This window comes from Mixophyes fleayi, chromosome 1 (genome assembly GCF_038048845.1).
Source record: "Mixophyes fleayi isolate aMixFle1 chromosome 1, aMixFle1.hap1, whole genome shotgun sequence".
Lineage (NCBI taxonomy): Eukaryota > Metazoa > Chordata > Amphibia > Anura > Limnodynastidae > Mixophyes > Mixophyes fleayi.
This window is the reverse complement of record NC_134402.1, coordinates 339,667,545-339,682,096: the sequence shown is the minus strand read 5'-3', so window position 1 is coordinate 339,682,096 and position 14,552 is coordinate 339,667,545. Positions and strand designations below refer to the sequence as shown.

The 14,552-nt window shown below is 37.8% G+C and overlaps 1 protein-coding gene across 2 annotated transcripts in view; it reads right to left on the bottom strand.

Annotated features, from left to right (window-relative positions):
* Positions 1-842: 842 nt before the first annotated feature.
* The window catches only part of PI4KA (phosphatidylinositol 4-kinase alpha), a 119,171-nt gene continuing 105,461 nt past the window's right edge, over positions 843-14,552 (bottom strand). For both annotated transcript variants that reach the window (XM_075216171.1, XM_075216180.1), the window contains 11 exons: positions 13,410-13,480; positions 11,102-11,174; positions 10,008-10,078; positions 9,798-9,904; positions 6,732-6,836; positions 4,164-4,289; positions 3,838-3,958; positions 3,500-3,659; positions 2,318-2,407; positions 2,134-2,217; positions 843-1,494 (listed from right to left, as the gene is read on the bottom strand). In XM_075216171.1, coding sequence (XP_075072272.1) covers positions 1,443-1,494; positions 2,134-2,217; positions 2,318-2,407; positions 3,500-3,659; positions 3,838-3,958; positions 4,164-4,289; positions 6,732-6,836; positions 9,798-9,904; positions 10,008-10,078; positions 11,102-11,174; positions 13,410-13,480 — 1,060 coding nt within the window. In that variant the 3' untranslated portion in view covers positions 843-1,442. The remainder of the gene's footprint in view (positions 1,495-2,133; positions 2,218-2,317; positions 2,408-3,499; positions 3,660-3,837; positions 3,959-4,163; positions 4,290-6,731; positions 6,837-9,797; positions 9,905-10,007; positions 10,079-11,101; positions 11,175-13,409; positions 13,481-14,552) is intronic.

Sequence of the window (14,552 nt, the reverse complement as noted above, 5' to 3'; positions counted from 1 at the left end):
CAAATTAGTTTTCTGTTTTACACATAAGTTAAATACTAGCTGTTTTTTCATGTAGCACACAAATACTTCATAGCTTATTTGTACACTGGAATTTAAAGTTGATATTTGTGTGCTACATGAAAAAAAGTCAGTATTTAACTTGTGTGCAAAACAGAAAACTAATTTTCACCCCTTGCACTGTAACATGGTTTTGTCTAGGAGACTTAAATAAGATATTTCTTAATGTAAGTTCCTTAATGAATCAGGCCCCTGGACTTTGCAATTCTATCCCACTCTTACCTGCGAAAAGGTTTAAGGTCCACCAAATTACAAGGGTATCTCCTGAGCACAACCCTCTTTAGCTTTTAATGGAAATGTCAGGGCTCTAACTGGGCCATTTTAAGACTTAGATCTTCTTTTTCTGAATCCATTCCTTGGTTGACTTGGATGTGTGCTTTGGATCGTTATCATATTGGAATGTGAAATTCCTCTTCATCATCAGCTTTCTGGTAGAGACCAGTGGGTTTTGTGCCAAAATTTCTTGATATATACAGCTAACAATATGCCCTCTATCCAGACTACAGCCCTGAACACAGTAGAAGAGTAGCAGACTCAAATCATGATGCTGCCCCTTCCATGCTTCACAATAGATATGTGTTCTTTGTGTGGTGAGCTGTGTTGTATACATACAGTCGAAGTAAAAATATGAGTGTCGGTATGAGAAATGTGTATGTGTGTATATATTATATATACATACATATACACACACACAGACATATATATATACACACACACACACATACACACCCTGTAGTTGTGGATATTCATATACAATTGATTGTCTCACATAAAGAAAGCAAAAATAGTTTGTATTTGTTTAATTACAGTTTACAGATTAAATACATTTCCATAAATTGTTTTACACACAAGAGGAAATTAGCTTTCTTCATCTTTCCAGCGTGAAGTGGGTCCTCATATTTGGAGGTACAGTGCAATGTACAGTCGAGATGGAGTGAATGGCCCCATCCTACCTCATCCATGCTACTTGTGGCCAACAGAAGCACAGAGCAGGTGCTCAAGTCCCCAGTGTGATTTTTGTTTATGAATGATCAAAGTGCAAGTAAGCTGGCAATGCCATTTTCCTTGGAAAGAATATTATAAGCGGTGTTTTAGATCATAAATAAAAAGTTTTATGCGTTATTTTCACCAAGTCACTTCAACAAAATACCTTAGTCTGTAATGCAGAACTTTAGTGTGACTCAGCTTTCTAATTGTGTTTGCACAGATGGAAGTGAACAAGCTGATGGGAATGGACATGTTGCTGCCACAAGTCAAGCTGTCTAATGTTCTCACCTTCCAAGTCTCACCCTTCACACTTGCTGCTGATACTCAGAAATTGTGGAGACAGAGGAGACTATAGTTCACTACGAACAAAGGAAGGATTTTCCGGATCAGAGAGGGGCTCAGTATGGGATGTCATTTTGATAGTACTGGATCATGTCATAAGTTCTGCTCCTGGGGGACAGAAACAAATAAAGATGCTTAGTGAGCAGCCCAAGAAATTGAAACATAGAATAGTGTGGCAGAGAAATGTTGAGATAGTAGTAGTCTTAAACATTCAAAGAATAATTACATTAGTCCAAACTTTTTACTTAAATAAAAAAAAAGAAAAAGAAATCAGTCATGGACTTCAATAATAAGTGAAATTACTTGCCATCAGGGCCGGATTAAAGGAATGAAGGCCCCTGGGCTAAGGGGGCCTCCATTACCCCGTGAGGGCCACCCCCCTCCCCGTTGAGCCGAACCGCCCCCAGTAAGGAGACTACAGCGCGCCAGGGAATGACCGCAGTGAAAGTGCTCAGCAGCATTCATCGTGCCGGGGCGCCCCCGCCCCCTGACCGATCAATACTGCTGCTGAGCACTTTCAAGGGCCCCCCTGGATGCCCGAGGCCCCTGGGCTGTAGCCCAGTTAGCCCTAGGGTTAATCCGGCCCTTCTTGCCATTGGGACTAAAGCTACCCAATGTATAAGATTTCTACAAACCGAAAAATCTAATGTCAGATAAAGTTAAAATAATGAGCTTGAAAAAAAAAAAAAAAGGTTGGTATAAGTGGTCAGAGACAATATCAGAGATAGTGTTGGGTAGATTTCAAACCTGTTGCTGAGGAAGCAGTTTTGAATAATCTTCAGGATGAAATTAGCTGCCTCTTTCTCGGTCATGTTGGGACTGAACCGATGCCTGAAATTTTTAAAAATAAAGGAAGACACGTGAGTGGAGGTGAAATGGAAACCACACACACTTTCAGAATTAGCCTTTTGAAGTTTCAAAAGTAACTTACTTCAGCAATTTAATGGTCTGTCCACGAAAGCAAGGCAATCCTGTGTCCAACATGAGGGTGACTAGTGATACCACAGCATCCATGTACGGTCTGTGAGACAACATATCTATCAGTACATTACTCAGCTCCAGGATTTATGTAGGAAAAGTAATCATATCCTTAAGTGGCTTCTAACCTATCTACTTACATATTCAATACAACAGAACTTGCAGTCAGGAATTTTTATTCCTGGCCTGATTATCTAATAGGCTGACTAGGCTGCAGTCTAAGGTGCAAGGATTGGGAGGGGGGGGGGGGGTAGCAACATTTTTGGGGGTGCAAAATTGTGACAAGGTATAAACTGAAATTCATTTTAATATATGAGAATAGTTATTCTCCAAAGTAAAAAGAAAAACAGAAATAAACACGTAGTAAGGTTTTAATCTTGACGTATTTGCATGGTTACAGGCTGAAGACATTGATCCATCCTAGGGTGGGCACTCGAGGATAAGCGAGTAGGACATGGTAGCGACAGACATAGGCGTGACAGCCACCTCCCTCGGTAGCGCTCGTGTAAGCTCTTGGAACCTTTCTCGGCATACTAAATCTGTACTGAGCACTATTAGACAAGTAAACATTGCAGTGAGCGGACGTCAGTATTTGCAGTGTACTATATTCAGGATGAGCAATGCCCACTACAAAGCTATTCAATTTCACAGACAGTAATTTGTACCACCTGGTCCTAAACATAATACATGTTACTATACTTCCTGTTTAGGGATGGACCTAGTCATTCTGGCTCTGGAAGGTAGCAACTAAAATGGCATTCTTCCTATTTTTACACAGACCAAATGAATCCCAGCTTTGTTGAATCACCAGTAAGACACAAATATTACCACTTTATTCAGTACTAGATCAATCACTAAGAGAAACCATCAATTCAGACAATTACAATAACGAAATGTGCATTTTTACCTCACAAAATCATTTCCAGTGGCAACCACATTATGCTGCCTCATTATAAGACCACAACCGTTTCTTCTACAACATACTGTGCTTAAAGTATTTTTATTATAGGTCTTATTTTACATCACACTAAAGAAAGGAACCACTGTGTCTATCCAGCTTCCAGGCAGGATTATGCACAATACATGTTCTATAAAATGTGACCGTTGATGGGATATATATTCATTTGTTCCTCACCTTACAGCCAGGTAACCACGTACACACATCTCCATGAACCATTTGAAGGGTGTTGCTTCCATTTTACCTCCCATGATCATCACCATCTCATCAGTCAGTTTTATGTCTGGCTCCCAGCCTAAGTTACCTCCTGGGGAGCTCTCAAACATAAATCCAAAATCTGCAGGTAGAGAATAAAAAAGGGACACGTACATATAGTAAAACCACACAGACAGAGGAGCAGAAGGTCTGCGTACATTGTAATCTCTACTAAACCTGTATAAGAGCAGGCAGCCAAGAGTTGGAGTACAGGGCGCACCTAGTCCTGGCATTAAGAATGGTGCAGAAGAAGGACTGACCTATATGGATGATGTGACCCTTTTTATCCAGCATGATGTTGCCATTGTGTCGGTCTTTAATCTGTAGCAGGAAAAGCAAGAGGCTGTAGGCTGCCATACTACGTATAAAGTTATATCGAGCCTGTGGAAAGAAAAGAACAAAGCTTAACAGTCAATGAAGGGTTCTAGAAGCTAAACAGTAACAGATTAAAATGACTTAGCAGAAGGGCATATAAAATGTGATCCAAGGAAAGACTAATTAATTAGATACTTCTAAAGATTGTGTATTATAACAACCATTTTTGCAGTAAATTGTTAAAGAGAAATGTATTGTAGAGACACTGTACCTTCTGGAAGGCAAGAGTAGACTCATCCCCATATTGCCGAGTGAAGTAGTCGTACATGCCAAAGTCGGTCTGGCGGCCTAACTGATCCCGTGAGGTACAGTCTGGAATACACTCGATAACGCCACACTGAGATAACAGAGAAGATTTATTCAGTTATTGCTCATCTCTGTGTGTATGACTATTATGAAATATTTTAAAGATCTGGGTACAGAAAAATTCTGCTATTGCAAATCAAAATGTTTATGATACATGATCGGCTAGGCAGACTGAAATGCACCTGGGTTTTCAGAGTAGTGTAGAGTACCCTTTAAATAAACTTAACGTGCAATAATAATATTATTGTTGATCACTGTAAATATTTTAGAATGAGTGTCATATAATATTTCAACCCTAAATAGGGTCTCTCAACTTCTTTTTCTCTTGTTCGCCCACCTCCATGGCAGCACACACCGATGGGTTAATCTACCTTTCCACCAGAGTCAGGACAAGCTAAGAGGACAAGCTAAGAGGACAAGCTAAGAGGACACACCTGGAAGGTATACAGGGCCACACCTCCCTCCTTCAAGTTTCTTCTTTTCAGTCCTCCTTCTAAAGTCAGAGGGTTTTTATTAGAGCAGCTCATTATAGTTGCAGTTCTAATAAGAAGAACTTATTAAATGGATGAAAGTGATTTAGACGATACTTTAGTTACAAAGGATGATCAGTGCAAGGTAAGGCCCAAAGATCTCGTCACCAAGTAGTGTTAATATGGATTAATTTGAATCTGGTGAATCAACTGACATGTCTGGTTTGTCTGATGCCGAGTCAGCTGAGACCTCAGGAGGTGACAATTTCAGTGCAGATTATCTAAGAAGAGAGCCTATATTTTACTACTTAATAATGTAATTAAAAATAATATTTCAGAAGAATGAAAGCATATGGATAAATGAATAGTACAAATAGATCATATCACAAGTACGTATTTACAGAAGAGAAAACTAAAGCCTCATGCACCCTATGAGAGATGACTGCCTGGCTATAGCATCATGTAAGAAAACAACTATTCCATTACAATATGTAAATTCCTTTAGGGATGTAAAGGACAGGAAGATTGAATGCAGGTTAAGGAAGCTACACATGATTTCTGGGACAGCTACGAGACCTGCAATAGCAATGGCTGGCAATAACATGTTGATAGTGTTGGTATTAATGGCAGCAGTCATATAGGTAGTACCGTGGCCACAAATGAATATGTAAGATTCATACAAGCAGCAACCTTTGGCACCTTGGGCCTTAGATTGTTTTTCCACCCTAGTTGAGTCTTTGCAGGAAATCCCTTTAAAATTCCATATGTTGGAGGTCGCTATTACATCAGCATGGAGAGTGTCAGGACTTCAAGCACTATGGGCAGAAGAGCTGTTCCTTAATATATTTGAGGATAACGTAATCCTTACAACTAATCCTGCCAGTTTGCGCAAAGTGGTCACACAGTTCCACATAAATAGATTGGACACATGAAAGGGAGTACAAAGCGACAACAATTAATTGTTTAGATTTAGTCTGAGCTATACAGATTTATTTACCTAAAACTAAGAAGCATAGGAAAACAAAGTACTCAATATGGAGGATGGCAAAAGAAAAGGTGAGGCCTTTACTACAGCATCTATTGTTGGGTGGGTGAAATCATGTATTTAAGAAGCCTAGAGAATTAAACAAAACGAAAAAACCTAATATTCCATTAGGGCAATGGCTACGTCCTAGGCAGAGACAGAATCGGCATCCAATGTGCAAACTTTGGCAGGAAAGTACTCCATGCAATAATATAAACAAACAAACAAAAAAAAGTGAAAGGAGGGTGAAAACTCTTATTGTCTGTTTGAAAAACGTTCTTTTTTCAGTTCATGGTTATGGCAAAAAAAAAAAAAAAAAAAAAAAAAAAGCTTTAGGACTGCACCATTGAACTTCAGTTGAAATGAGGGAATTGGCCCTTGGTGTGTGCTGCCATGGAGGAGGAAGAGGAAACCCGATTAACAATTACATAATCCCTTGGTTTTAAATGTAATGGATTAATTGTAATATTTGTTGTGTATATATATATATATATATATATATATATATATATATATATATATATATATATATATGTATGTATAAAAATGTACACTCATTTGGTTTATTTAAATAATTGTAATTCAATTAATAACAATTTGCAAATATTGTCATTATTTTTTCTTCTCACTTATAATAATCTGCAGCATTGAGGATTAGTTTTTTTATTTGTTTGGCTACCTTGGAGTAAAAATATATGTATTTTTTTAACTTGCTGGACCACCACTTTTTATGTACTCTGCCCTATTTCCCCCCGCAGCTTATTTTCATACCAGTAGGCAGCACAGAAGTGAATATTAATTGTTCTCCAAACTTACTCTCAAAAGGAAAAAAAACAATTTTAAAAAGACAGCAAAAAACAAAAAGCATTTTCATTTTGCTACAAATAGATCCCATCTCTCATTGGGACAGAAAAATGTGGTTTATGGAACAAAACACTGGGGGAAGAATCTACATAAAAGCTTTCTCTTTTCTACTCACCCCAGGAGCTGTTGCCACTACTCTATATGGAAAGACGAAGAGGTCAAGTCCTACCAGTTGGAAAATATTCTTGAATAAATCAATAATCTGCAGAGCCAGCATATCCTAGTTGAGGAAGGAAGGAAGACATTATATGGACACAATCATTGCTCCAAAGCAGTTACCTTCAATACCTGCAGTGGTCACTGCAATGTTGTGCTCACCATTCAAACATTCTCTGTGCAATTTATCTGATCTCTTTTCAGTAAACATTATGTAATTCAGACTGGATGAAATGCAACTAGTATACAAATTAATTTTTTATGCAAGATCGATTTACGTTTTGCTTGGGTATCATTCTGTGGTTTGGTGCTTTGCATTGACCACATCATTAACACATCTTGAAAAGCATTGAACAACTTAGATTGCTGATCCCTGTGAGATTGCTACCAGGATTGAATCATAAATTCTCACCAATTTAATTTGTCTTTTCTAAAAAATATGATGGAAAATAAAAATTTAGCATTTTTATTTGCCTATCATCCACTAAAAAAAATAAATCAAATCGATACCCCCTCTTGGGTCCAACTAATTGATGAAATTCTAGACAAAAGACACAGCATGGAGCGGATTTGTAATTTCAGTCTAAAAAGTGTTTTGTTCGCAATCACATGAAAATAAAATAACACCACCAACCATACTGGGGGTAGAGCCCCTGATCTTAAGCTCTTCACATCATTACAACAAAACTGGATACTGATGTTTGGGTATGTTTATTTGTGGAGAGAATGAACTTCAATCCTGATTTTACCCCACCACCACTAGTAAAACTAGTAAAAATAGGAGTATATAGGATTTGTATTTCTTTCAATTTCAGTTTAGTATAATAATTTATATATAATATATATATATATATATATATATATCTCTAATATATAAATGTCTAGTGGCGTGTGTTAGTCTGTCTGGAAAAAATAAAACCAAGCTGCAGCGCCACCTGCTGGGTGGAGTTATACACTGACCTACTAAATTCTTAGTGTGTGTGTGGAAAAAAAAATTCAGAAAGGGCTGAAATTTGGTATACTAAGATGTTTTTAATTTGTTAATTGTTAAAAGTGTTTAGAAAGATTTAAAAAAAATATATATATATTTCTTGAAGAAGTGACAGTTGGGAGTGGTTGGTGGTTGCCGGGGGTGACAGTGGGGAGTGGTTGGTGGTTGAGGCCTGGGCTATGGCCCAAATGCATGACAAGAACCTTTTTAACACCTTAAGTAGCTTGATTTGACTAGAATGCATGAGTATCATGCACGGGTTAACTTGTGTATATATATATATATATATATATATATATATATATATATATATATATAACTCTATTACCACTTACAGACTTCCCAGCTCTAACATTTTGGGGCCATATTGGATCCTGCGTCATTTTTGTTCTTATATTCAAAATCATTAAGAATCATGTTGCCTTGACTGAAATATTGTTCCCTAGCATTTAAAGCAATAAGTGTTTTCTAAGCCTACATCTTTCTTCTATAGAATAAGTTACCCCATTCTCTTCAAGACATGCTTAGGGCCATATTCAATTGTTGGATTTTCCCGCGGTGTTAAAAGTATTACCGTTACCGTTATTACGGTAATACTAAGCCGGATTTCAGCTCGCAGCTCCCGGTAATTGCGCGCACTATTACCATAATGATGCTAATAGTGCGCACACCGCGTTACTTTTCCGAGTAACGCCAACAATTGAATATGCCCCTTAGAGTATAAACTTGCTAGCTGTAACGTACATATCAAACACTTTTGTAAATAAGTGTTTGATACTTTATTTAAAGATAAATATGAGAATTATTTTTTAATTGTCAAAAATCATAAGAACTGTGGTACATATAACATGCATTAACTGCTTGATTAAGAAACTTTTCTATTTAGATCAATAGCAGTCCCCATATATATTTATAACCTTCGTATAATTGTGATACTTATACCTTCATCCTAAAACATCAGTACGATTTAAAGATGATACATTTCATACTGAACTGATAGAAGCTTGCAATGATTTCTCAAACAGTATGATGATAAAGGCATCATCTTTAAATTTCTGTTAATTTTATTTAAACAAAATGATAAAACCTTAAAACTAGGCTGAATACAACAGAATCTTGCTTTATTCTCTCTAGCTATATAGGAAGGAAGTTGTGTCCACTTAGAAATTGTGAAATGTTTACAAAAAGGCTTTGACAAAGCACTAAATGCTAGTATATCAAGTATCTGCAAATTCAAAATAAACCCACTAATTAGCTATGAGGGCTACCATCTGCTTAGTACCAAAACAAACTGAACTCAATTTTTACCCAATAAAGAGCTCCAACAATGTTTCAACCAAAATGTAAACATTCTGGTATTGTCACTATATAAAGTGATTGTTAACCCTATTTGTTTTGATACAGTGTATAAAGAGGCAATGATAGACATAATAAGTATCTACTTGAAAAAATTCCTCTAATAAGATTTTTTTTTTTCTCCAACGTTCTAATGCAAGACACTGGTTTGCCCCTCCCTCCGATCATCTCTGTCAAAAAGCCTTACCTATGGTTCCTTTCTACCACACCACTCTATTTACATATCCTTTATGATCTTCTACTGGAGTCTCGAGCGAGTGCCAGTAGCCCCCATTATACGGTGCCTTCCCTTCTCCTGCTCAGGACTCTCTCTTAGAGGGTTTATCTACTGAGATTGGTAGTTCAGCAGAAGCAAGTCGATGAATTACAGCAGAGATAGCTGCTAATTACGTTGGGCCTCTCTCATAGATGCCTCACGCAGCTAATATTTTAAGTCTTGCTAAAGACAAGGTGGAGCAGATAGCTGTGCCTGCTGCCTAGTGAAGAGGAGCCTGTTGTGCGATGCCCTTTAATAGGTAACTGCGGGAGTGGAAAGAAGAAAAAAATGCTGGACCAATGTGAAAGAGAAGTCTAGGCCCCTTAGCAAATATAAACAAGACCAGGCTAGTGTAATCTGGTCTCTCAGTGCCCACTGGGCTTGAGATGGGAGTCTTGACTGCCTAATCAATTTTTACTCACTTGTCTGCAGTCATCTCCCACTTTAAAGATGGCCGCCTGCCAGCAAACCTTTTTATCTCCACCTTCTTCCTCACTCTCATCAATGGAGTCTGAGCGACAGCGGAGCCCTGAAAGAAGCAGAGATGCAGGCACAGAGTGTTGCAGATAAGTCAGTAAGTCTGTTTACACAACACAATGTTGGTTATTGGCAAGGTTAATTAAGGCACTTACCTTCTTTCTCAAGTTCACTGACCCCACATCTCTTTACCTTGAACTTGGCCAGATATGGAGCTTTTGCAGCACTGCAAGTACAGTCCATAGCAAGCATTAGATGTGGACACAAAAGGAATTTATGACCAATAATATACCCATTATTTTCATGTATTAAAATCTTTCCATAAAAACTCATGTGTACCTGAACCTATAATCATGATGTGACATTCACAGTGAATGTACTGTGCTCAAGCATGGTGAGATTATATGTGGCAGCTTTAAATGACGGCATCCCTTGAGAATACCAGTTCTGTGATCGAGAACTTATAAAAACATTCTTTATGTCTGTACTGCACTGTGATGACATTGTCTGATCAAGGATAGTAGTAAGGTATTGTATGTCTAGCAGCTTGTTACATATAGATGTCCATAGGATGGATATAGGTTTATAAGCAGATATTCAACAATTCAAACTCATCATATGTCCTGTTTATCTGAAATATAGCTCAATTCAATCAATCAACAACACTAATATTCCAGAATCCAAGTCAGAAATTAGTCTACAGATTGCATGCAAGCATATTTGTGATCGTCAGACAGGACCCCCAGAGTAAACATTGAATTGTTGAATATCTACTTAAACTATATCAATCTTGTGGGCATTTATATGTAACAAGCTGCAAGACATATAATACCTCAGTACTATCCTTGATCAGACATCATCATCGCTTTTAAAGATTTCCATGTATGTATCAGGCTCATATCATATGCTGAATAGATATTTCTATGATGTTTTATATGTATTTGTATTGATATTAAAGGGTTTGTATTATCTACAGTTCACTTTTCTGTTTTTTTGGTTCCTAATTCACAAATGCAGTCTACTATATGTATCTCATATATGGAGAAGTAGAATGAGTACAATGTGGATCCATTAATTATCAAGAGATTAAAACATTTTTTAACATGAAAAACAAATAATGTACATCTAGTATTCAACAGTTGAGTCAAGGATGTGTGTTACTTTATAAAAAAAAAACCAAAAAAAAAAAAAACAAAAAACACCTTTCCAAAATACCTATGGGTGCCAAAAATAACAGATTTTTTTTTACCTCTGCATGGGTGTTCCAGATTTGTAGTCAATGTCCAATACTATGGCCTCTGGATTACTGGGCAAGTAACAGCCTGAAAAAAAGGGAAATATATGGAGAATATATAGAAAAATGTTGCAACGTCTATACTCAGATGATCTTTTCTACAAAACGCAATGGTTGCGCACTACAAATCATTTTGGTTTTGCACCAATGCACACATTTATTTATTAACCTTTATTACAATTTAATCAGTGCTTCAGAGAAAGAATATTTAATCAGTCACATCAATCCCTGCTCCAGTGTAGCTTACAATCTAAATTCCGTACCACACAAATACACACACAAGGGTTGAAATTATCAGAGACCAATCTACCTACTTGTAAGATTTTGTAAGAGGAAACCAGAGCACAGAGAAACTCACACAAACTCCATACAGATTGTGCCCAGGTCGAAATCAAACCCATGGCTCCAGTACTGTAAGGCAGCAATGCTTACAACTGTGCCATGTGCCACAGATATGGTCTTTCCAGTGCATTTCAAGGAGCAAGTCTACTTTCTGGCCTTAGGAGACGGTGCAGTTGCTTGCAGCAGCTAGGTTTGCAGGGAGGTGTACAATTTTGAAATGGTGCACTGCTCAAAAGTATAAATGTTCGTAAAAACGTATTGAAACTCCTTAAATAATTTAATAATCTCGGTCTGCAAAACAAAATGTAATTAATGCATTGCTCTGCAAATCCGAGGGGCACCAGTATGCCTACTCTGTACTTAGCAAGGGATGCCCTCTCACCAAACAACTCCGCCCCATCAGCAGTCACAAACTCATGCATGATGTGAATGAGTTCTCTGTACAGCGCTGCGGAATTAGTGGCGCTATATAAATAAATGATGATGATGGTGCATGACATCACCAATAGGACTTTCAACTGCAATTTGTAAATGAGTACGAGTATGTGCTTTCATATATAGATGCAAAACCTAGACAAATAATCAGATCATCAACAATCAGACATTCATGTTTTTCATGTTTTCAAGTCTGACTACACTAAATTACTAAAAGAAGCTATCCGATTGGTTGCTATGGTTAAAATCACATTGAAAGGGTTGCAAAACAGTGGGGCTTATCTAGTGTTGGATGGATTTCAGCCAGGGACAGAACAGTGCCTCACTGGGCCCAAAGCAAAACTTGGATGGGGGCCTGGCAATACCGCTATAGCCTCCTGGCATGCCCACACTGCTCTGAAAAGAGCACAGATGGCCCCCTCTTCTTTGTATGCCTGGTGTGGAGCCTGCGCAACTCAGAAGAGGACTCTTTTTTGTTCTTTTCAAGGCATCTTCACCCGCCTTGGGAAGATGCGGGTGCCTCAGAGGGAGACGGGAACCTGGCATTGCCCATCTCAACGTTTGGCCCCAAAGTTGCCTGCTCCCACACTAGTTTTGCCATACTTGCAACATTTTTCTAAAAGATTAACTCCACTCAAGATTTATTAATATGCGTCCGATCTGTTTGCTTGTCCCCTTCCTCTATTTTACTTGCACATGACAAGTGAAGATTGCCAGTGCTTAAGGTGCTTCAAGGCCAGCAGCTCACTACCTTTACACAGGTAAGAGAAGTTGTCTACACCTGCATCATCTGCCTTGCTCATTCTTGATCGATGCCTGTGTAACAGACTTCTTCCAGAGTTGTGAAGTTTACACACTTACTCAAGTTCAATGAGCTTAAACAAATCAATGTTTACTAATCTTCCATACTCCAAGTTCACAAGGGGATGGGCATAGATAACTGCTTGGCTTATTTCAAACCGTAGAAACAGGAGAGTGGCGTGTGGTGTGGGACTGTTAGATCCATTGGGGGCTCCAGTGGCTCAAGGAATAGAGAGTGGAAGGCAAGTAGCCATTTGTTTTATATATACCCGTTACTTCAGTGCATTGTGGGACATGTGCTCTGAATACACAAAATTGCATTCTGCTATGTGACATGACAGCCTACAAAACTTCCAAGTATTTACCAGGGATATGGGCAGGGAAAAATAAAGTCCATCTTTCCCTTCACCATACTCAAAGCAGGCATGTTTAATGTTGTTCAGGGGAGCAGCTATTGTATTATTACTTTGGAATGGAGAGAGGCGGTTCAGAAAATCGTAAGTCGTCACAGGATTAAGCGACCGATTACAATCTATGCTTTATACAGATAAGTGAATTTACACAAAGAGGTGTAAATAGAGATTAGTGCAGAAAATCAATGTGAATAACAGTAGCTGAAGTAGCAGTTGTGCACGCTCTGCTTTGCATATTGGCTCATAAAAGATAAAGGATATATAAGCCTTACCTGGCTGCACTTTTACTTCAGACAGGGCACTCAGACAAGCTTTCTTCCGCTCTTCTCCTTTAGGGTACGGCCTGGCAGGAAGAGGGAGGCATTAACAAATATTATTCCTCAAATTTCAGCAGATTAAACATATGTCAACACATGTGTTAAATATAAAGGGAATTTGAGACAGGCCGCTTGTTTAGGAACTACATGTGAAAACATGCCCTGCAAGCATGTTTTGGAACCACACATCCTAGCCAGGCCTGCTGGGATGTGTAGTTCCACAACAACTGAACCATAGCTTGCTTATCGCTGTACTAAAAATTACTATAATATTCCTTATGCTATTGTAGGGACAATTAGAGTAAACTTATTCCAGATTTAAACAGTTTTGTCCCTGGATTCACTTAATTTCGCTAACGAGTCTGGTGGAAAAAAAATGCTCACTTTGTCCCTTTGCCAGGTTTTGCTACTGACTGAGCAATAACAATAATTAGACATCAATACCAGGTTTTCAAAACATAGGGGAAAATGTGTAATGGGAATTGTGATAAACAACAGTCTGCTCCAGATCCAGGACTTTAAACTATCATTGGTAGGTTTCCATTTTATATAAATGAAGCCTCTTGATACAAAAAAGTGGGCGCACATAATACGACAAAAGTCAATTACTCCCTGCTTAGTTGATGCAATTTTTTTTTTTAACTAAAACATAACAAAATGTTGTTGATTGATGTAAGTGCTCCAAATACCTCCTCAACCTGTGATGCACTTTGGTAAAATGCAAGGGGAAAAAAATAAAAAATATAATAATAACAATAAATGATTATATATATATATATATATATATATATATATATATATATATATATATATCTATATATATATATATATATATATATATATACACACACATACACACGCACACACATAGTCTTTTTAAGTAATTAATTCAGGCTTTTTTCCACAGATCTCTACCTCAAAAAAGAAGGATTTTTATTTTTTACTTACGATAAATCTGTTTCTCCGATTCCATCCAGGGGACAATGCTACCATGGGCTGTATGAAGGAACTCAGGAGCTGGCACTTTAAACTGTTAATGTAACGGTTGACAATCCCTACAACCCCTGTAGTGCTTCAGTGTAATGCAAAAGCCCCAAA